The sequence below is a fragment of the Kwoniella shivajii genome, chromosome 1, assembly GCF_035658355.1.
Source record: "Kwoniella shivajii chromosome 1, complete sequence".
NCBI lineage: Eukaryota > Fungi > Basidiomycota > Tremellomycetes > Tremellales > Cryptococcaceae > Kwoniella > Kwoniella shivajii.
The window spans coordinates 1,841,384-1,863,004 of NC_085908.1; the positions used below are offsets into that span (position 1 = coordinate 1,841,384).

The following is a 21,621-nucleotide window of genomic DNA, read 5'->3' on the forward strand; positions in this document are numbered from 1 at the left end:
AGCCCATCAGTTTCACACAGCCACATTGTTACCTTTAGATCTCATTTGCCAGCGATGATGGTCAGTGCGTTCCATCAATGTCTTGGATAAGAAAAAGTTCAATTCGTGGAAATGACGTATCTGATGAGCGGTTCTCTGACTGAAAGTGAGGACGAAAACAGAACAAGGTTGATCAAATTCAAGTATAAAATTGTGTTCTTTGCAATTCAACTTTCCAATGTTCTTATCTCCTTAAAACTTCACTTTTAGACTTGTCAGCTCAGTATCTATCGTCCTCCAATGGTTGGTATTCACTAAAGTAGTATCTCGTGGAGCGCTCACACTATGTCATCACCATCACTTGAAATTTCTGAAAGCACCGACATCTGGCCGGGTGGAGAAGGCTATGTTTTTGAAACCAAGGCAGTGAGTTACATCGCTCGTTCATTCTCAGTCAAATGTCCAATTAATCATGAGTTTGTGACTGACTATGGGGAGCAGGAAAGAGATGAAGAAATCGAGAGGTGTAGCGAGTACAATACGATCGAGTTGAAGTGGAGCACCGCCGATGATTTCACCCAGATCAATGAAGTCATAATCGCCGCCCGAACCTTTCTCAAGAAGGTAGACTTTCCAATCGAAGATCTCACGATCATGCAAGGTAAATGGCAGATTATGATTCGATATATATTTTCTTCATGTCGACAAATCCTTCGTCAGCGCTATCAAGCTTGGCGAAATGCAGATATCGCTTTGGATGCAATAAGAAGAGCCCAAAGTGCAGGGGTGACTTTCGGAGACGGGTTCGGGTGGATATTACATGGCAAGGTAGTCGATCAAGCACAGAAGACTTACATCGAGCTTGACACTTACCTTGACAACAATCCTTCCCTTTCCGTGATCGACCTTCCAAAGCTAGAAAGTTCTGAGGATGAAGATGAATGGAAACACGAACACGAAGAAAACTTATTGCCTCCAGTCGACCAGAAGGGAATTGTCGTAGAACATCTGGGTGATGGGTCGTCATCTCCTACTCTGGGCAATGCGCTGATTGGCAGTGAGTAGGCAGTACGCTCATACATGTGATATGTATCATGATGCTGATACTTTGTTGAAAGCTGGATCAAATGATCCTTCCGATGTCCCAACTAGAACATCCAATCAAACTAATTCGTCCGCTATCGTTAGTGCAGATCCAACCTCAGTCATCAGTACTCCAAGTAGCTCCAACAAGTCTGCAGAGTGAGGTGTAAAAGACAAAAGAAATGACCTAGATGTCATAGGGCACAGCTGCCCATCCTTTAGTATTTGACTGATATGTAGAATATATATTTAGAGGTCTATGAATTTCAATTTGATTGAGATGATCGAGTGGGCTGCCAATCGTGAGGTGTTGAATAAGTAAATTGCCACCGAGCACGGATATAGGAATTGTTGCACAGTAGGAAATTCAATGCCTTATAGTATTTCTCTTTTTTATATGCACTTGCAATGACATTTTGTACTAATATTCGAATAAACGTCAACATGGGGAGTACTCAGCATCTTCTTCGATCGTGAATATGTTGATATCTAGGTCTGTTTCAACTGGAATCAACTGGAATAATAGTCAGTGATCTGCCTGTGACCCACAAAGAACGAGTAACAGTATGATTAAGGTACAGTTCTAGAGATGACTGATCCTCTGTGAGGACTCGATGTTATTGACGTTGTTTCCAAAGATTGACAGCGATCAATCATGACTGTATATCACAATTGGATATAACGATTGAACATCCTTTACCCTTGATGTGAACGTGAAGGGAAATCAATTAATCAAAACCAAAGGACCCCTGTGTTCTTTTCCTCTTTTCAAAGTTTAAGAAATTGATATATCCGATCAAAACAAGATTGAATCATGAGTGGGAGAAACAAGAAACATCAAAGCGTTAATGCTGTAGAACATACTGTTTGCATCATCAATAACGAATTCACGCCTATTTTTCATCTATACCTTTTGTCTTCGTTCTTTACTTATCTCATCAGAAGTGATTATAAAAAACCTCTACTTTAATCATTGACACATAGTCTCAGTAGGATCGCAAAAGATTCTTACATATCAATTTTCTTATCTCCTAAACAATACTGCTTCTATCGATACCCCTCTCGCCCAAATTCGAAAATATCGTCATGGTACAACTCGATCTTCTACCCGGTCAGAAAAGAGCCACCAAGCTGAGGAATCTTAAAAAAAGAAAGGCGAAGCGCACCAAAGCTCAAGCTGCTGGCGTGGCTCAGTCCCGACAAATTGCTAAGGTCAAGAAGTGAGTAGAATATGTTCCACTGAATACGCTCTTTGTCTTCCGTGTGAGCACTCGCTGACAAAACATGCATAGCTACCGTTCAATCTACCCCTGCATCTCTATCTGTATCTCCCAGTTCACCTAATATTTCTGCTCTGGTGCACCGGAAAGGAACCATCACCAAGCCTCATCTTCAACTGTCTCTTATATTACCATCAGATAACGAAACTTCTCTTGGTCTTCCCAGGTCGAAATTGAGAGCATGGGCGAACGATTCGCCATCACCAAGTAAAACACCAAAGCCTGAAGCTGCTGTTCCTTCTCAAGACTTTCTCCCTCAGCAAGCCGTGCTTGATCCTCCTTCACGAAAGAGCCACCACAACGAAGATTGCCCTTCCTCAGCTGGCCGTTCGGTGGAACCCTCCCATATCGTCACCGACAACCAAGTTTTCCTCGCCCCTTCTGGTAAACAATTATACGATCTGTTCAGCCCGCATCCCTTCCCGGAGCTTTACCCTCACGCTGCTCACCCATGGGAACAAAGTGATTATATACCCAATTTCGCGAAATATGCTGCTGGTCTAACTGCCGCTGGGAAAGCGATAGTGGAAAAACATCACCCTTCTACTTCATACGAAAATAACGGACAAGACGAGGCGATGAGGACCGAGGAAGAACCAGTCTCACGACAAGAGGGAGATGGAGCAGAGCTATCGCCGATCGAAGCGCAAAAAAATGAAGCTATCTACTACAGCACTCGATCAACTGCTCAGAATGGAAGCTGCATGTTTCATGCCCTTTGTCAAGGGATTTGACCTTAGCGTATCTGCGGATACGGCAAGACAAAAAGCTGTAGCTTGGATGACAATTCATGCGGAAAAATTCCAACCTGTCCTTGCTAGTGGTGACAATGAAGTTTGGCTTTCTATGGATCATTATCTTGAGGAGATGAGGAAGAGCATTACCTATGGCGACAACATGGCCCTCCAAGCCTGGCATGCAATAGGTCTTGCGTGTGAAGCCAAAGTCTCCCTCTACCTCACCACCAAGGATCCTGATCATTATGAAAACTTAAGACGTAACGATGCTCTCAACAGATCTCACATTCCACGATTGGCGATTTGAGTCTATTCGGAGGAAAACCCTGAAGAGAAGATGGTAGACGAAGATCACGGAAGGAATAAGAAGGACACGTCCAAGAGCCCAAAGGACAGAAAATTATCAGGGTCGAAGAGGACTGTGAGTCTGTTTCTAGCATGTGATGTGAATTACAGCTGAATGGCGTGGTCAGAACAAGTCAAAGCAGACAAAGCTTACCAATCCTTCCACCGCGACTGGACCTGCACGAAAGCCGTCATCGCAAGTTACTCCACCAAAAAAGCGTACGGTAAATTGAGGTTTCTTGCTCTTGGCTCGAGCGTCAATACTGATAGACATTTTATGAATACTTTCTAGGTCAAGCCACCACAAATGGTATATATAATCTCTTCTCAATCTGAGGAAGATACCTCTCCTGCATCCCCCTCTTGGACAACCAAATCGCCCCCGACCAGTCTCCCCCGCGGATCTCATACAACAAACTGCTTGCTCTAGTCAAGAAGGTCTCTTACGCTAGTATGGTTCAGAAAGTTTCAGCTATCACTTCAGTACTATCGCTGTCGGCATCGTCAGCGAGCAGTGATATCGTCCCGCTGAGTTCTCCCAGATCACAACCGACACCATTTTTAACCTTCAATACTCATCAAGCACCCGGACAGAATCTTTTGTCAATACCTCAGCAGGTTGACTCGCTATCATCGAGTAATTATGCGAAAGTAGCTGCTTCGGGAGAAGTTTCAGATCTCACTCGCTCTCCATCCTCTCATGTCGCTCGAGTTGCCGAAGTCTCAAAAGGTTCTGGTCCCGGTGACGAAGGTTTGAGGAGATCATCAAGATCGTACACAGACTCAAAAATCATCACCGCGTACACCGCAACCGAGCAAATGAATCCTATTTGACCAATAAGTGAGTTGCGTCTATATCTGCTAGTACGCTTACAACTTGCCCGCTACACATACCACTCAGCCAATGTTGACGGTAATTCTCCCTGTCTATCAAATGTGTCTGAGAGGAAGGAGGGGCGGAGAAGGGGAGAGGGAGGAAGGAACCCTTACACTGCTTGAAATTTGTCTGTCCTAGGATGTGACCGTATTTATAATGATTAGGCTGGAGATATCCAACACAAATTGGGTTCCATCGCCAGTTGTCTCGTAGGTCGCGAACCGTTCTCCTCCTTCAATACTGGTCTGTTAAATAGCTTAGCTGGTCTCTGAATATATGCATATCTGGACATACAAACATAACTTCCAGGATGAGAAAACCAATACTTCCAACCTATCTTACCACTAATCCATTGAATGACAATCTGTTTCTCCTTTTGCTACAAGCTCCATATTTCCTCGCGGACCCAAGTTTGCATTCTTGACAGATTAAGCACTCTGAATAGAGGCGATCCTGTGAACATCGACATCTTTCTTGTCAACATCTTTGTTCGCTTGAACCTGAGATTCCCTTTCAGCTTCTCGGGCGGCAGCGTCCTTTTCTTCGGCGATACGTCGGTTTTTAGGTCTATGAAAGGGGTGTGAGCGATCACTTCCCATCATCATGCCCTTGAGCTGGCGGGCTATCTGACACTCACCGGATGTGCTTCAATTCAACATATCTCAAAGAGCAAGCCAAAATAATGACTAGGACCCAAAGAGCAATCTGAACTTGCCAGCCGAATTTATAATGCTACGATTGTCTACATGATCAGCTTTATGCCTATCCTCCAAGAAGGATATTGTACTTGCTGGAGCGATGCTAGCTGGCCATATAAGTGGACCTACGCAACGAATGCAGGAGATCAAGTGTGATCAGTGGAAAATCCTCCCAAAAATCAAGAAAATAAGCAATTTACCTGACCATGCACCTGGAGGAACCGAAATTTGTCAGCAACGACTACGCTGTGATCGGAAAATGGAACACGTACCACATGCATAATAGAATGCAATAGCGAAACCTAGTGTAAAGGCTCGCTGTTCTGCGTCGAAAGGGTTTAAATCGGAAAGCCAAGCCCAAATGGGAGGCGCCTTTGACAAGAGGAATCAGTTCTCTGACAAAGGTGACGACTGACTTCACTTACTGTAGCTAGCGATAAGTAACAGACAAAGTACGAGAAGTACTTCGCTCCGTTACTGACATTCCAGATCGACATAATTATACCTGGAATGATGCCAATACAAGCTTGAACCACCACAGGAATCCATCTTGTCTGGAATCTGTCTGAAATGAACCCCCAAGTCCAAATTGTTGCGATTGTAATAGCCCCTCCACCAATGGGTATAGCATTGACCTGAGCTACTGACCAGACAGCGGTTCCGTCAGGGTTCTTGAGAGACTTGAGCCACAAGTTGAAATATTGATAGGAGGCTTGAGCTAAGACGCTCGCAACGTACATGACCACGAAAAAATAGAAAAGAGGACCGGTCAAGGCGGTCTTTATTGATTTCAAGGTAAACTTTTTGTTGTCTGCCCGCTTGAATTGCTTTGTCCGTTCTATAGCGATTGCCACGTGCTTTGGTCGGAGCCAGAAAGCCCGAGGATTGACTTTGGTCGGGAAATCTGGTATGAGGACAAATCCTGCAAGGCTCACGACCAATGTGATTATGCCGTCTATAATCATCATCCATCTCCACCCGCTGATGCCATTTACATTATTCAGGTTCTTATAAATACTGGCTTGCAGAGCTCCAGCCAGCTAATAGTTAAGTGTAAGCAAGATATGTGTCGAAGCGCACAAAATGGGACACACCATATTTCCAACTGCACGTTTGAAGGGAATTATCAGCCAAAAGTGCCACTGCCACTAATCCTCGGATGACTTCTGAGTCTACTTACCAGATTGACAACTGTGATAAAACCCTATCCCTGATTGATACCATATGACATCAGCGTACTTGTCCATGTGATCAAAATAAAGGACGAACTCAATGCCAACTCCCTGGGTGTATACTAGAGTAGGAGCAATGTCAGCGATTTCTATTTACTGATATAAGGCGGGATAAACAGCTGGATACGATTTCAATGTACACTCACCCACGACATCAGTAACATGATAGCACCAGGGTAACCTATTGGAATACATAATGATCAGCACTGACTGGGAGAAGTGAAAGACCGTGAAATACGAACATGTCGCTTCGAAACAACCGATGAACGCTCTGAGTATATAAACTTGTTTATAATTGTGGACTTTGTACATTGCGATGGTCAAAACACCCCAGCACGCTTCAAGACATGGCAACCATATAGAGGGTCGCACTCGGGTAATGATGATCTGAGAAGGAATGAGGAAGATCGCGTAACTGAAAGCAGGGGGTTAGAGAGGGGTCTGGCGTCTTTTATTGCATATTGAATGACTCACCCGACATTAAACCATCTACAGAATGCGCATAAGATGAAGCGATCAGCTGAAAATCCAGGCAACAGCAAGAGGACTCCATGCGATACTTACGTAGTGAAGTAGTTATACTGATTTCCGTAAAGACTCAATTCTAACAGGGACAAATTAGTAAAGAACCTTCCGACGTCTTTCTTAGTCGCCTTTCAAGCAGAACTGACCTTCTTTCATGCCCGAGACGTACGCAGCAGAGATATCTGAAGCAAAAAATCGTCAGACAAGCTTATGACACATCAAGCAAATTCCTACTCACTTTGCTGATCTAGGTATTTGACAACTTGTGATATGCACACATATACAAGTAATATCGCATCTAGTCTCAACACGAATAGTCTTTCTGCTTTCGTCTTTTTCTCGATGACTGCTCCGGTCTGCGGGTCTATGTGAGCGGACGGATCGATAATAGCGATGTCCTCTGGCTCAATAGCGGAATGGCCTTTGGCCTTGAAGCCAAACATTGTCGACACCATTATGATTTTGCTTCTTCTCCAACTTCGGTGCTGCTTGTATTGTTGAAGATCGAAGATGGAGTGAAGAGGAGGTCGTAAACCTGAACGAGACTGAATATGTATTCCTGAGTAGCCCGAGGGAATCCGGACCACATGATCTATTTCTCAAAAGAATACGAGTATGGTAGCCTGCTTATCTTTCTCATTTCGGTTACGCGCCCACTTCGGCAAATTCGCAATGATGACGGAAGTGGAGTTGTACTCAGATAACCGAGAATCGGTTTTAATTCTCATGTTACGAGACGTTCAATCTGGTGCAAAGGGGATAGGGCGGGGCGAGGGAGGGGGGGGACGTGTGAGAATCGCGTTCCTTGCGCATACGGCCATTTTACACGCACATACAAGCCCACTGAGAGCGTCTTCACGAGGAAATCAGACATCGTTAAATTAAACGTATCGTTATCGGATTTCTCGTGTCACCATCGGGGTTCGGAAAAGACAGAGAATAGTCACATGAGCAGGGAGAAACTTCGGTGTTGACGACTATGTCTACGAAGCCTCTCTCGCAAATCGCCAGCAGAATCGACGAGACGGTAAACAAAAGCGGGGGTTTTGTCCGAGGCACATGATTGAGGGAGATTCGGAGGAAATGAAGGATTCATGGGAGTCCTTACGAAGCGAGAGTCCAATTAAACTTCTAGATCTAAACTCTAAACTACCCTTGCCCGTTACTTTCATATATCCTGCAATCGTTCCTTCACCGTCTTGTAATTCAGTGACGCGCGAGCATGGCTACCGGCGTACACAGCGGTCTCTACAACAAACAGCGCGGAAAGCGGTTTCACATTCATTCTTTGCTTCCTATGCTGCAAGATCAGAGAAGACCCGGTTGCACGGTCCGATAGCAGAAGTGTGAGCAAAACTGAAGCAAGAAAGACCTGGCGATACAATCAAATGATATTGGGTCCAGTTCAGTGGAGGAAAGAGAGATCGGGATCGCGGTCTCGGTCATGTCCGAAATCCACCAAATTAGGATGATAGTTAAATTGTTGTTAGACAAAATCTTACCATCAATCGCTTCCTTCATCTTACGCCTAAATCATATAGAACTTTCCAATTGAGTAACGACGCGACCGTCAGTATCTGCAATACGCTCAGCTTCCTAATTCTCTCCCGTTTGTAGTATACGTGACATCATGCCTATCGCAATAAATAACTCTCAATCTGCTCATCCCCATCTTCCCATTCCTCTCGGTGGACTATCGGTATGGCAGCACAGCACAAGAGATCACCCTTTGCTGAATGCTGGAAAAGATGAACCCCTACCTGTAGAAGCGGACGTGGTAATTATTGGTTCCGGACTGAGTGGTAAGTGAACGGTCATCTCCTTTCGAAGACATACTGATACCGTGAGCAGGAACCGTTACTGCCCACTCTCTTCTCACGTCACCATCCCGCCCAAGCTCAGTTGTAGTATTAGAAGCCAGAGAAATCTGTTCAGGAGCATCTGGAAGGAATGCTGGTCATTGTCGTCCGGATGAATCAAGAGGATTTACCGCTTTCGCCGCACTCCATGGTGCAGAAGAAGCTAAGAAGATCTTGAGGAGTGAAAGAGATACCTTTGAAAAGGTTGACGAGTTTATCAAAAAGACTGGGATTAATTGTGAATGGACACCAAGAGACACTTACGATGTCAGTTTGTCGGAAAGCTTTAAAGACTACGCGGTGGATGCATTGAGGAACCTGCGAGAATGCGGTGGAAAGCCTGAAGTGGAAGAATTGGGCAAAGAACAGGCAAGAAAAGTGAGTCAGCCTTTTTATTACGAAAGTCTTGAAATCGCATAGTTGACAGGAACTGCTTGTGACAGGAAACTAGAGTCCAGGCCGCTCATGGCGCTGTGAAATGGTGGGCTGGAACAGTCAATCCAGCCCAGCTCACTCTTGGTATTCATGAACTCAACCTCGCTTTGGGTGGTTATTCGCTTTTTGCCTACGCTCCTGTACATCGAGTAACTCAATCTGAAGATGGAGTATCGTGGGATGTGCAAACTCCCAGAGGAAAGGTTAGAGCTAAGAAGGTGGTTTATGCGACTAATGCATATAGTGATGCTTTGTTAGAGGAGATGGATGGTTTGATCGTACCCCACAGGGGTAAGTTATCGTCAATCAATCGTGATTGACTCGTGATCCACTGAATAACGCGCTGATGAGCATATACAGCTCAAGCAATTAAACTGTCTTCCGCACCCGCTGGTCCAGAGAAATTTCCAAGAATAGAGGGAAGCTAGTATGTCACCCATACTTCTGCATTGTACTAGCAATGACTAACTGTGTTCCTCATTTTTCAGCTCTCTCCGTTATCTCCCCCAACACTTCTATTCTATGTGAGTTGACAGCATCATTCCAGCATCACAACCGGTATACGCTATTTTTATAATTGAACTCTCTTAATAATTGCTTACCAACCATCGTCAAACAGATGCTGTCGTCCAGATAATTCGATCTCACTAGGGACTTCTCGAAAATGGTATGTTCTAAATTATAGACACCAGAATACAGCACTAACATTTAAATAGGCATGGGATGTCTCCCGAAACAGCCAAATCAATTGTAAACACTGTTGACGATTCATCCTACTCGTCGGAGATCACTCGAAATGCTGTAGAAGAATTTGCAAAGCTCTTCCCGGAGGGAGGTTGGAGTGCTGAAGGATTGAAAGAGGGGAAGGCCAAGGGTTATGAGTATAGTTGGACTGGTATCATTGCTATGGTGAGTGACTGTTGAACATTATTGGATATATTCGACTTGCCGTTCTTGGATAGACCCACTGATGTCGGAAACCTTGATCAATTTCGCAGACTCCCGACTCCGTGCCTTTCATAGGAAGTATACCTGGTAAACCTGGCCAATTCATCAGTGCAGGATTCAACGGACATGGTGAGTTGAAGGCTTTTTCCGACTGGACACGTGGCTGTTCACATACGATTGATGGTATGCTAAGACTGTCTCAATACAGGCATGGCTCGTATATTCATCTGTGCACCTGCATTATCTAAATACATGCTCACTGGTGAATGGGACGAGATTATGCCCGCCTCTTTCCGAGTCACAGAAGAACGATTGTTAAAGCTGAGACAAGGTGTAGATAAGGGTAGACTTGATAAAAGTGGAGGATTGCCGTCAAAATTGGATGTTTAACACGCTCAGCGGATACCATGTACACGGACTAGCAGATATAGATGCAACTCACTTATTGGTCAAATAGGATCCAGTTGCGTAAGGTCAATGATGCATAGACGCCAATCGCGCTACGGGAACTTCTGCCCATGGTTCCTTTCTTCTGCTCAAGACCTTATCTCTTCAGCGGATTTGACCGCCAGCCGTGACCTCATTTTCGCAGTCTTATCTATCCTCGGTTATATCCCATCCTGAGCTAAAACACCTGTGAGTACTCGTATACACTTTCGTTTTCACCGAGATTTAGCTCTGATCCAAAGGCACTCATATTTTGACGCCCAGATCTATCACATGCTAAAGATAGCTACAATCCTCTTGGAAGTCTATTGGTCCACAGAAGAAGATTGCACGCAGAGACCGACGACTCCGCATATACGACGTTCAATTAGAGTTGTCGAGCTTATTAACATTCACGGATTTGACCGAGAGCTTTGCTGACATTTCTCACCCTCAGCCTGCGTCTGAGTGATAAGACTCCAGGAAAATGGTGCTGAACAATTAATAGAGATCTGTCGAGTTATAAGAAGATACAAGTTGTTTGTTTTCTTATTTAAATTGATGTCTTGTACGTTTTCGAGAAGAAAACCAGGTTAACAATGTCGAAGATCGAATCCGAGAAAAACCTTTCCAGCGTCAAAGTGAGCCCAGCCGAACATACAAGCCATGGAGCACATAAAGTAGATCTCCAAGATGCGGATGGAGCGGCAGCACTTATCGCTGGATTCAATGGGGAAATAACCAAAGAGATGTCAGATAAGGTCAGGTGGAAGTGCGATAAGCATATGCTGCCTTTGATGTGAGTTTGTCAACCGGTTTAGAGTGGCGTCGAGCTCACCGACGACAACTTGTACCAGGATGATATTATACTTTGTCCAATTCACTGGTCAGTATGACTTGAGAGATATAGTAGAGCAGAATGCTGAACTTCATGTCGATAGACAAAACCACTCTGGGATCTTCGTCCATCTTGGGCATCAAGGTGAGTGATCGGGTGATACTAGGGTATAGCAGTTCTCATACTTCTTCTCACGGCAGACGGACAATCATCTAACCCAAGCTCAGTACAAGTGAGTGGCGTCTCTCATTGAATGTCAAAATGAGATGCTGACTCTCATCTCAGCTGGCTCGGAACGATTTTCTACCTGGCATACCTTATCTTCGAATGGCCTCAAAATTTAGCTCTGCAAAGATTCCCTCCTGGTAAATGGATGTATGTCGTTGATACATCTGCCAAGACTGTTCGTTGGCTGACTCTGACGTGCGATACTCTAGGGCATGCAATATCCTTGTTTGGGCTGTGTGAGTATCTTTCGAGATATCTTGCAATTTATGGATTCAAGACACAGCTCGCTGACACCCATGCTTGCTATAGTGTACTCTGCTGCCACGCTGCTTGCTCCAGTTTTGCCGGCCTTTGTGAGTTTTGAACACAATAAAAACATGAATATTGATTGACAAGCCGACCAATAGTTGTTTGTCGAATGTTTTTGGGAATCTGCGAAGGAAGTATTACCGCTGGATTCTTGATTTTAGTGAGTGGACCGTTCCTCCGATTGCCTTTTCAGCTATCTGTTTAAGACCACTAACAGTTTGACATCAGACGAGCATGTTCTACACCCACTCCGAAGCTACTCAACGAGTAGGATACTGGTTCCTCATGAATGGTACTGCACAAGTCAGTAGATGATCCTCAAACCTGGCTTTAGTGATAGAATAATCGATCCAACTAACCGCATGCTTATCACCCCACATAGATATTCAACGGCTTCGTTTCTTTCGGTGTCTATCATATCAACCCTGAGATTATCCATCCATGGAAGATATACATGATCATAACAGGTGGTATCACATTGGTCGTCGGAATTTGTTTCTGGTTTTTCATCCCTGACAATCCGATGAAAGCTCGTTTCCTCACTACAGAGGAGAAGATTATTGCGATCGAAAGACTACGAGGCGAATCGACTGGCATAGAGAATAAGACATGGAAGAAGGATCAGTTTGTAGAAGCTTTGATGGATTGGAAGTCTTGGGCTTTTGCAGTTTATGCTGGTTCAAATAACGTTGCCAATTCCTTGACTAATATGACCCAACTCATCATCAGTAAGTTTGATATACTGTAGTATTTGATCCTTTGTGACCAACGATACAAATGGGCTTGCTGACTTAACTTCTTGTATAGACTCTTTCGGATTCACTGTTGGACAGACTACTCTCCTGGGATGTGTCTCAGGCGTCATTGAGATCCTTACCATATACTCTTCTGTACTGGTAATCAAGAGGTATCCTAATGCTCGAGCTTACATTGGAGCTTGTTATGCTATACCCAATATTTTGAGCGGAGCGTTATTAATCGGTCTTCCATGGTCTGCCAAAGCTGGTCTACTCGTGGCCGTCTACTTAGGAGGAGTTGGTACCCCAGGATTTGTTCTTTCGCTCTCTTGGTGCGCCGAATCTACCAGTGGACACACGAAAAAGACAACTACAAATGCGATGTTATTGATCGGATATTGTAAGTTCATCAGGATCACGTCGAAAACCCATAGGGGGATGGAATCACCACTAATGCTCTCAATCGTACGAATAGGTCTTGGGAATTTACTATCCCCACAGATGTGGCAAAGCAAGTATGCACCGCGATATTATATTCCTTGGGGTATCATTTTAGGTACATACGTTGTCAATCCGCTGATCTTGGTAAGCTCCCGTTCACCCACGAATATCTTTCATGTTTTTCGTACACTCACTTACGCGCAACACACTACCATCCGTCGCAGCTCACCATGAGATACTTCTTGAATAAGGAAAACAAACGACGAGACATGTTATTCGAAACTGGACAAGCTGAAATTGAAAAATACGTTGATGAGGAAGGCCGGGAAATTGACGCTACTTTCTTGGATATAACTGATGTAAGTCCCTTTCAATAACGTTTCACATGATATGCATTCTAATATGGAGCTGATCTTATCACGGAATTATAGAGAAAGAATCTTGCTTTTAGATACCCTCTCTAAGCCATCATGTGAGGACGCGAACGGAACAGCAGCGACGAGGTTGAGTGTTGGCAAAAATCGGAAAACGTTTGTTGGATAGCGAATGTGAAAGGAAGGTGCAGGCTTAGATTTTGTAAAATGTAGCACTGGCTCGATTTTTCTCTGATTTAATTTAGTTTACGATAGTGTGGAGATATTCAGCTATACGAATACGTAGATTTTTATACAAAATATTCGTAAATACTTTGAATTTGTTAATCATGAACGCTGTCACTCTTTTAGCAATTCCCGTTTTTTATCTGTAACCTTCAACTTTACTACCGCCAACTCCCACCTCATCGTTTTCGACTGCTGTGATTATGACGTCTCATAGTGAGTTCGCGTATACTTGCCAGTTCGCCAACAATTACCGCTTCGAATCAAGCTCAGCGGTGTCAGACCTTTCTGCTACTCAAGTGGCATAGATATACGAATACGATACTAATCCCTCATGAGTGCAAATACCCTCACACTACACAAAGCTGTCTTGTGAAAAAGAACCAAGTACGTATGTATCTTCTTTTCTCTATGTTTCTATAATCCTTGTATTACTCCAGCCTCACCTTCATCACCTTCACCTAATATCTCTTCACCTTCTCTTAGTATCTTCCATCCTCTTCTTTCTAATCCTGGTATCTTGTGTCCCCCTTTTTCGACCCATTGCCATCCTTCTTGATCGGTCACTTCAAGATCAGATCCTACTACATCTAAATCTCTCGAAGCGGCAGTCAAGAACTCCGAGACTGGCTTCAAGACCCATCTACGCTTGGAAGCAATTGAAGACCACAATGGAAAAGGCCCGTCGAACCATCCTAAATGACCGCCTGAGCCTGTTATAGCCGTTACAACATGAGAAGATGCTTTCAGTTCGTCCAAAGGGAGTGCAGCTGAGGCAAGACGAGTGTTTCACCAACGTTAGCAACGTCAACAAGGTTGTGTTCAAGAAGGTATAAATGACGTACTGCAATCTACTACCGGATCGTCCATAGCGTTGATAGCTAGCATAGGGCTGTGGAGATGTGCACTCAGCTTTCATTCTCATCAAACGCTACTGAGTTCGCGAAATATCACTCACACTTTGATTCCATCAATCAACCTTCTCGGACTTGCCCATTGATAATAACCCTCTGCATTTTCAAATGGCCACGCACCAATGTGCCTTGGACCACCAATCTTACAAACCATTAAATCATCAACTTTTCTTAATCTGGTATTTGAGCCCATTTGTTTCCTTTGAGTCTTCAGGTCATCCAGGTATTCTCTAACTAGACAATCTTCACCCTCGAATATAGTGGGATTACTATCGTAAGCCTTGAAGAACAGCTTCAAGACATTTTGGCCCAAGGTGGATGAGTAAACTCTTGATGTGAACCAATCGTGATCTAATTTATGTGACATTGCAGATAAATCCCATGGACAACCCAGTACTATTCCAGATGAAAGTATCGATTCAGAACCGACTTCCCCTAAATAACGTGATAATACCGATGCACCCAAAGAGAATCCGATACCGTGAAGAGGTGAAGAGGGATATCGATGTCGAAGGAAGTGAAGAGCCGATGCGAGATCCATAGTTGTGCCCGCTGAATACATCTGAGGCGAAGTTACGGGAACGCCAGCGCCTAGTGAGGTCGAATGACCATCAGCATCGATGTGTATTGCAAGCGGGGCTTTGTCTGCCTCATCATTGTACTCACAGCCTCTAAACTGTCGACATTTTCCTATTAGCTGCGGTCGACAAACCGAGATGATTGCGATGCAGAAGTCTGTCACTCACATTCACTACAACCGCTCGAGCGCCCATCCCACCTTGCTCCTTTGACCTTGTCACCCAAGACAACACATTCCGCACATAAGACTCGTGAGAACCACCTGTCAAGCCGTGGCACACAACTACCGTCGGAGTATCGTCAGGAAGGGTATGGTGATCTTCAGGTGTAGTATCCAACCCACTGCAATTTTCGGTCAGTCTAAGATCAAGGGCTGAATAATCGGCGTGCAAGCTTTGCTTGCACTCACATGGTTCCTCCATCTGGCAATCTCAGGTAAGTCCTGTTGATCGATTCAAAGTTGAGCTTCTATCGTATACGAGAATATGCAAAAGGGACGTCTAACGTACCTGACGTAATGTACTTTATCTACTTTTGTGAAATCCCCTATTACCGTGAAGAATGTTTGCAAATGACCACTAGGTCAAGTTCAGCTCTTCACTCGATAAAACGTAGGTCCAAGAACAACACGCACTTCGGTGCCCACCAAGAAGGCTTAAATACACCTTTCAAAGAATGTACATTATCTTTTACCCATTGATCCACTTTGACTTGGTTTCGTATCCCTTCCTTTGATCGACGTACAAGCAGAGTAGCCGGTTTCAGTGGTACTATACTGACTATTTGCCTAGCATAATTGGCTATTCCCATTAATCCGGTCAAAGCGAAGAAGAATTGTGAAGGTAGTGTAAGCAATTCTTGCAGTTTGAACCAGAATAAATTAGGAGCTGATCGTTTTGAGAATGGTTTATAAGGTGGTTTTTCCTCTTCTTCTTCTTCTTCTTCTTCTTCTTCTTCTTCTTCTTCTTCTTCTTCTTCTTCTTCTTCTTCTTCTTCTTCTGATAATATGGAATCAATTTGGTCTTGATCCTGTTCTTCGATTCCAGTCTCAGAGTCGGAGTAGTCCTCTGACAACGATGATGAGCGCATGGAGGACGCCAATGACCACTTGAAGTTTGACCAACTTTCCGATTCGTTAGTCACAAATAGGATCACAATCAAGGGGGTTAATGGGTTCGGTAGTTGTGGAAAAAGCCAAAATATCATGAAACATCGTCGACGTTTCTGCCGGGTGTTTATATTCCCCCGATTTCCCCGGAATCTTACATAAAACACGCACGGATCGCCTTTTCTTGAGCGAATTCAATCTTATTCTTACAACTTGACAACGAGAAAATATATATCATACATGTAGTAGACAAACAAACTTCTTCTGTCCTCGAAAACAGACAAACACTCACTCCTCTGATAGGCGATTAAGCTATGTGTACAAAACTTCTTCGCTTCTTTGCCTGTCGTCGAAGGGATTGTCACCAACAAACATCCTCAATGATCGAAAACAATCCTAAACACTAATCCCCCAGAATCATAATCTCAAGCACCCTCGTTCCTTGTACGCTATGACAACAACCATCAAAGTCCTTTCTTCCGAGACGGGCCGTATCCGGCCAACGTCTTAGATGATTCACCAGAGTTGTATCTCACCTACCAGCTGATACAATACAAAGTAAATCTCGAAGAGGTAGGAGCGTACTTTGGGGCGGGAACATTGTGAGACAAAGATACATATTTCTGTACGAACCAGACAGCGTTTCATGTATCGGCTGATGATACCCTAACAGTTGCAGAGGGACGTTGTTACTTGTCTACCTCCCAGTATCAAGAGCTTATTGCCCTTGAGATAAACCCTGCATACCAAGCTGGAACACTGATGGTCCCTGATTATGTGTATTGACAGACAGATATCAAGAGTGGGGGATCATATTATCATGATGATCAAAAATAAAGAAGAGATGCGTTGTATCTTTCGTTTACCGTATCTCACCATCACTAGGCCTCGAACAAAGGTACGGCTGATACTGAGTCAATACTCTTCGCATCACTTCTGCTGGATCAGAAGAAGAGGATTCTTGATTTCGATTGTTCACCTCCAAATCGAAAGGACGGTAAGAGGTGATGGAATGAGCTGTAATACGTGGAAAGTCAAACGCAAAAATGAGCTTTTGATAGTAGCATATCGGCCAGATTATAAACATAGTATACCTTAATGCTCACGGATGTCATTCCAGATCGTATAGGAAGACAAGGGATGGAAATTGTTCTGGGTCGAATTCCAGGTGAGTCTTGTTGTTCTATTATGACCTTTCTGATATTCTTTGGTCTGCCCTCATAGACTCGTCTCAAAGGTATCCTTCTTCTTTATATTTCCTAGATACCTTTGCGTCTGATTTTTTCATACTCAAATCCTGTCCCACCCATCATACCTCACCTTTGTTCTGTGTTGATCGCTTTTCTCACACTTCATAACATAAGCCCCCAGAAAAGGACCGATCCCCTTTGTCTTTCTTCCTGTTTCCCAAATTTCAATATCCTTCCACACCTCCCAAATATATGACCCCTCGTCTTCCAGACCAGACCTCGAGTCCGATCTGAAAACACCGCTGATCACCTCACACCACCCTCCTTGAACATTCAACACTGGTCAAACAAAGCCTTCATATCGTCATATTAAGGAGAAAATACTTGACTCGATTATCTGATTGTCTATACCCCGCTCCACCTCTCAAGTCGTGTCAACCTAAGTTTATGAGGTAATATATCGAAGTTCTTTCTGGTAAGACCCAATAGCTTATCTTGAACATCTAGATCTCGGTCAAACCTTTACTTTCACACCGATAGATCAAAATCCATCCCTTTGAATATCCTTCTCCGTATCAACTGATACGTTACCTCCAGGATTCATATCCACTCCTTTATCCTACATACATCAGCTACGAATCAGTGTATCAAATCATCAGACAACCCTGTCATATACAACTACCGATTGGAGCTGGAGAACGGCTCATTTTTCATCTTCTCCCTGGAGGAACGAGATAAGAATAGATATCATACATTTTGGGAATTTTCATTTCATCTATACGACTCACTGCTGATCGATCAATTCGATTCGAGTGAGTAAGATCACCATCTATCACTGTCGGTGCTCTTATTACTAAATATTCGGTAACCTTCAGATCACTTTCGCTGGACACATCACACTCATTTCGATAACAAGGACAATATGTCGCCTTCAGCTTCGCCATTTACCTTTCCCCTTGGTCACTCTACCGACCATGAAGGTGATCAACAAATGATCGACCCTTCTTCTCTTCGACTTCCAGACTCTTCATCATCTTCCGGAAATTCAGATTACGGCCAAGACAGCATAACTCCTCAACCCAGTACGGGTATGATGAATTCACCTCAGACGTTCTGGCCGACTGGTGATGGTAATATCGCTCATGATTTTTCAAGCAATTTACCCATGACACCTTCTTGGTCATTTGGAAACTTTACTTCTTCAACAAATTCTTCGATTAATACGATACAGGCTCCTTCGATTGACGGCAATACCACAAGTAATTCTGCAGGTTCTCAAACTACACCTGCATCAGCAACGGCAGGAATCAATTATCCATTTTCACGTCACAATAATAACAATCACAACAACAATATGATGCTTTATCGTTCCGATCCTGTACAAACTCCAACAACAGCGAATACGCAATGGTCAACAAACTCACATTCAGCTATAGATTCAACATTCATGCCTCCCCCGCCACCAAATACTGCATCACAATCGATCTCTTCCCCACATGGTTTGATCCACGGACATACTTCTCACTTGTCATTATCTGGTAATCTGACTGGGCTCTCACCTATGTTTGCCGGATTTACCACTTCTAGTCCGACAACAGATAACACCTCCGCAAATTATTCTGCACCGACACCTATCAATCCACAGTTGACTAGACCAGGTGGACCAATAAGGACTTTCTCAGCAAGTGCAGCTATACAGCCTACTCGCAAAAGATCAAATACAATCATGACTGTAAATCCAACAACTCCTTCTTCCTCTGGTTCAGGCACATTCAATCCCTCGTACCCATATCCTTCTCCTAGAATGCCGACGCTCATGAACACTCACCCCGGAAACATACAAGGACATCAATTGTCTCGTCAACCATCGGTACCGATGATGACTGAACCCAGAAGAGTCTTTCATCCTAGCCCGGCGAGTTCGATCTCACCAGCTATCGGTGTCGACTTGACTCATCTTCCAATGGAGAATGACCCATATGGACATCGAGTGGGCTTTGGAATGGGCATGAATATGGGTATGGGAATGAATATGGGAATGGGAATGGGAATCAGAGGCACTCCGCCAATGGAGGCTAAACCCCCAAGGTTCAAGCCAACAAAGGAACAGTTAGACATCCTCATTAAATCATATGATGAGAACAAGTGAGTTCCAGTGATTCTCAAAAACATGGGATGAACTTAGCTAAGTGATATTTTAAAAGGAATCCCGATGGTCCAGCTAGGGAAGCATTAGCCAAGAAGCTTGGTCCCGATGTCAGACCGAAGACTCTACAAATCTGGTTCCAGAATAGGTGAGTAATCGTTGTCCGTAGGACTGTGCGAAGATGGCTAACGTCGTGAATTATAGGCGGTCCAAGTCAAGGGCAAAAGAGAGGGACGCCAATCTGCCCAAACCAGTGCATTCCCGAGGTGGAAGTTCATCTCTCGGTCACAGATCATCATCGTCTGCCGGTACTTCCAAAGGAGTTGCCAACAAAGGAGCCGGTATTGATGCCCTCAGAGCTCTGATCCATGATGACGATCGTACGTTATCCATACCGTGACTGCAAGTGGTTATGCTGATCTTCTGCTCACATAGCCAATTTGATGATTCTTCCAATATCCGTGTTATCGATTGCCAGCTGGACAAGATTTCTTATGCCGGGTACTGGTATCTCCCATCCTGATCTCGCTGCGTCGTTAAGATTCCCCTCAAATCCATCTCAGCAATCTTTTCTTCACCTTTACGTAGTACACGAAACCGACACGTTCCGAATTGACATTTCGCTCAACCCAACATCCATATCCAATCTTCAATCTGTCCAGAACCCGTCTTTGAATACTGAAGCAGTAGCGATCAGCTTTGACCTCTCCATCAGTACGGCCACTTATGCTGTTTGGATTGAAGAGCAGACACGCTGGAAGGAAGTGGGAGACTTCACAGGAGGCGAAACCAGCGGTGGAGGAAAATGTGAATTGACCGGTGAAAAGGATGTATGTAGTGATTTCACCAGAAGCATTGTGAGATCCGCAACAGCTGACCCATATGATAACAATTAGTTATTACTTTCGGCATTTTCAAAAGTTCAACAACAACTTTCTACTCATCCATATCCTCACACCAGCACTGTCGATGAGAACGATCAATATACGTCGTTGCCGCCCCCTCCAACCTCAGGAAACAGCTGGAGATTCCCTCCTATCTCAGGATCAGCTTCTACATCAATCTCTTCTATCGCAGGCGGTAGTACCGGTATTCAGACTCCTCCAACTGAATTACCTATCTTGAACCATCTTCAAGCGTTAAATAATCATCAAAGACAGCGATCATTTTCTGAACCTGAAATGAATGCCTCGACGTCTTCTTCTACAAGACAGGGCAGTAGTGAGTCTTTAAGTGAATATGAACATACTTCGAAAGCCATGAATTTCCCTCAAAACGATAGCACCAATGTACACATGTCATTACCATTCAACGAATATACATCGCTCTCAAAACCAAGAAATGAATTTGGATTTGGAAATCCATTGGTTTGGAATTCAATGAATTCACCTGATATCGGATCCGGGCCTGGAACAGGATTAGGATCAGGTATGATGATTCCTCCGGTTGCTGCTGCTCCGTTCGAAACCCAGACTCCTTCCACTGGATATTCAGGATGGGGATTACCAATAAATACTTCTTCCACATCAATGGAACATACATTACATACCCCATTATCATCAACTATGGCTCCCGCTGAGATCCATAAAGCACCTTCGGTCACTTACAACCAATTCGCAACCCTCAATTCTGGTATCGCACCCAACGGTAACAGTACTTTGAGTGGAAATGCTATAGAGAACCAATCGGAGGGTTCGAGTGATATGGATTTGAGTACACCACCATTTGAGTATGAAGTGGATAGACTGGAGGAGATGGGTGTATCCATGGAAAATAGCCAGAAAAGTAAACTGGTGGAAGGCCATGTTGATGATTTATAATAACTCATGGAATGAGGGAGATTAGTCGAGGCGAAAGGTACAATTGAGTCAAGAAATGGGAGATGAACATGCGACGAATACATACGTACTATTTAAATCATATACACGAAGAGACGTCAAAAAGGATGTTATACCGTTATCTATTTGTTCCATTTTACAATAAATACTATCAGGTTAGATCGATTTAATGATACATGACAAGGACACTTAACTTTTGTACGGCATTACATGAAGGAATGAAGTATACATCTGCTCGTATTCTTGTTGAGAAGAAGGAATGATATCTGA

The 21,621-nt window shown here is 43.9% G+C and overlaps 8 protein-coding genes across 8 annotated transcripts; 6 read left to right on the forward strand and 2 right to left on the reverse strand.

Annotated features, from left to right (window-relative positions):
• Nucleotides 1-324: 324 nt before the first annotated feature.
• On the forward strand, nt 325-1,225 carry IL334_000700 (uncharacterized protein; the record flags this gene model as incomplete). Its single annotated transcript, XM_062932464.1, has 3 exons — nt 325-405; nt 481-1,036; nt 1,098-1,225. 3 exons carry the CDS (start codon nt 325-327, stop codon nt 1,223-1,225), a joined length of 765 nt encoding a protein of 254 aa, XP_062788515.1.
• A 923-nt stretch (nt 1,226-2,148) lies between these two features.
• On the forward strand, nt 2,149-3,076 carry IL334_000701 (uncharacterized protein; the record flags this gene model as incomplete). Its single annotated transcript, XM_062932465.1, has 2 exons — nt 2,149-2,282; nt 2,398-3,076. The coding sequence occupies 2 exons, from the start codon at nt 2,149-2,151 to the stop codon at nt 3,074-3,076; spliced, it is 813 nt and encodes a 270-aa protein (XP_062788516.1).
• An 801-nt stretch (nt 3,077-3,877) lies between these two features.
• On the forward strand, nt 3,878-4,258 carry IL334_000702 (uncharacterized protein; the record flags this gene model as incomplete). Its single annotated transcript, XM_062932466.1, has 1 exon — nt 3,878-4,258. The coding sequence occupies one exon, from the start codon at nt 3,878-3,880 to the stop codon at nt 4,256-4,258; it is 381 nt and encodes a 126-aa protein (XP_062788517.1).
• A 471-nt stretch (nt 4,259-4,729) lies between these two features.
• On the reverse strand, nt 4,730-7,211 carry IL334_000703 (uncharacterized protein; the record flags this gene model as incomplete). Its single annotated transcript, XM_062932467.1, has 15 exons — nt 4,730-4,868; nt 4,939-5,033; nt 5,093-5,124; nt 5,200-5,211; nt 5,272-5,371; nt 5,425-6,039; nt 6,094-6,104; nt 6,180-6,209; nt 6,269-6,293; nt 6,378-6,412; nt 6,474-6,646; nt 6,706-6,720; nt 6,796-6,835; nt 6,903-6,938; nt 6,995-7,211. 15 exons carry the CDS (start codon nt 7,209-7,211, stop codon nt 4,730-4,732), a joined length of 1,575 nt encoding a protein of 524 aa, XP_062788518.1.
• A 1,175-nt stretch (nt 7,212-8,386) lies between these two features.
• On the forward strand, nt 8,387-10,388 carry IL334_000704 (uncharacterized protein; the record flags this gene model as incomplete). The annotated part of the gene is made up of 9 exons (XM_062932468.1): nt 8,387-8,558; nt 8,608-8,993; nt 9,059-9,341; nt 9,411-9,477; nt 9,539-9,574; nt 9,670-9,717; nt 9,767-9,959; nt 10,049-10,127; nt 10,207-10,388. 9 exons carry the CDS (start codon nt 8,387-8,389, stop codon nt 10,386-10,388), a joined length of 1,446 nt encoding a protein of 481 aa, XP_062788519.1.
• Nucleotides 10,389-11,023: 635 nt separating this feature from the next.
• On the forward strand, nt 11,024-13,441 carry IL334_000705 (uncharacterized protein; the record flags this gene model as incomplete). The annotated part of the gene is made up of 14 exons (XM_062932469.1): nt 11,024-11,223; nt 11,282-11,310; nt 11,366-11,406; nt 11,463-11,494; nt 11,548-11,637; nt 11,700-11,726; nt 11,800-11,843; nt 11,898-11,959; nt 12,028-12,102; nt 12,182-12,527; nt 12,607-12,936; nt 13,012-13,121; nt 13,202-13,336; nt 13,409-13,441. The coding sequence occupies 14 exons, from the start codon at nt 11,024-11,026 to the stop codon at nt 13,439-13,441; spliced, it is 1,554 nt and encodes a 517-aa protein (XP_062788520.1).
• Nucleotides 13,442-13,993: 552 nt separating this feature from the next.
• On the reverse strand, nt 13,994-16,158 carry IL334_000706 (uncharacterized protein; the record flags this gene model as incomplete). Its single annotated transcript, XM_062932470.1, has 8 exons — nt 13,994-14,346; nt 14,422-14,468; nt 14,535-15,081; nt 15,157-15,166; nt 15,237-15,411; nt 15,479-15,511; nt 15,579-15,647; nt 15,704-16,158. 8 exons carry the CDS (start codon nt 16,156-16,158, stop codon nt 13,994-13,996), a joined length of 1,689 nt encoding a protein of 562 aa, XP_062788521.1.
• A 2,131-nt stretch (nt 16,159-18,289) lies between these two features.
• Nucleotides 18,290-21,333, forward strand: IL334_000707 (uncharacterized protein; the record flags this gene model as incomplete). Its single annotated transcript, XM_062932471.1, has 5 exons — nt 18,290-19,512; nt 19,572-19,661; nt 19,718-19,893; nt 19,949-20,343; nt 20,410-21,333. 5 exons carry the CDS (start codon nt 18,290-18,292, stop codon nt 21,331-21,333), a joined length of 2,808 nt encoding a protein of 935 aa, XP_062788522.1.
• Between the last annotated feature and the right edge of the window lie 288 nt (nt 21,334-21,621).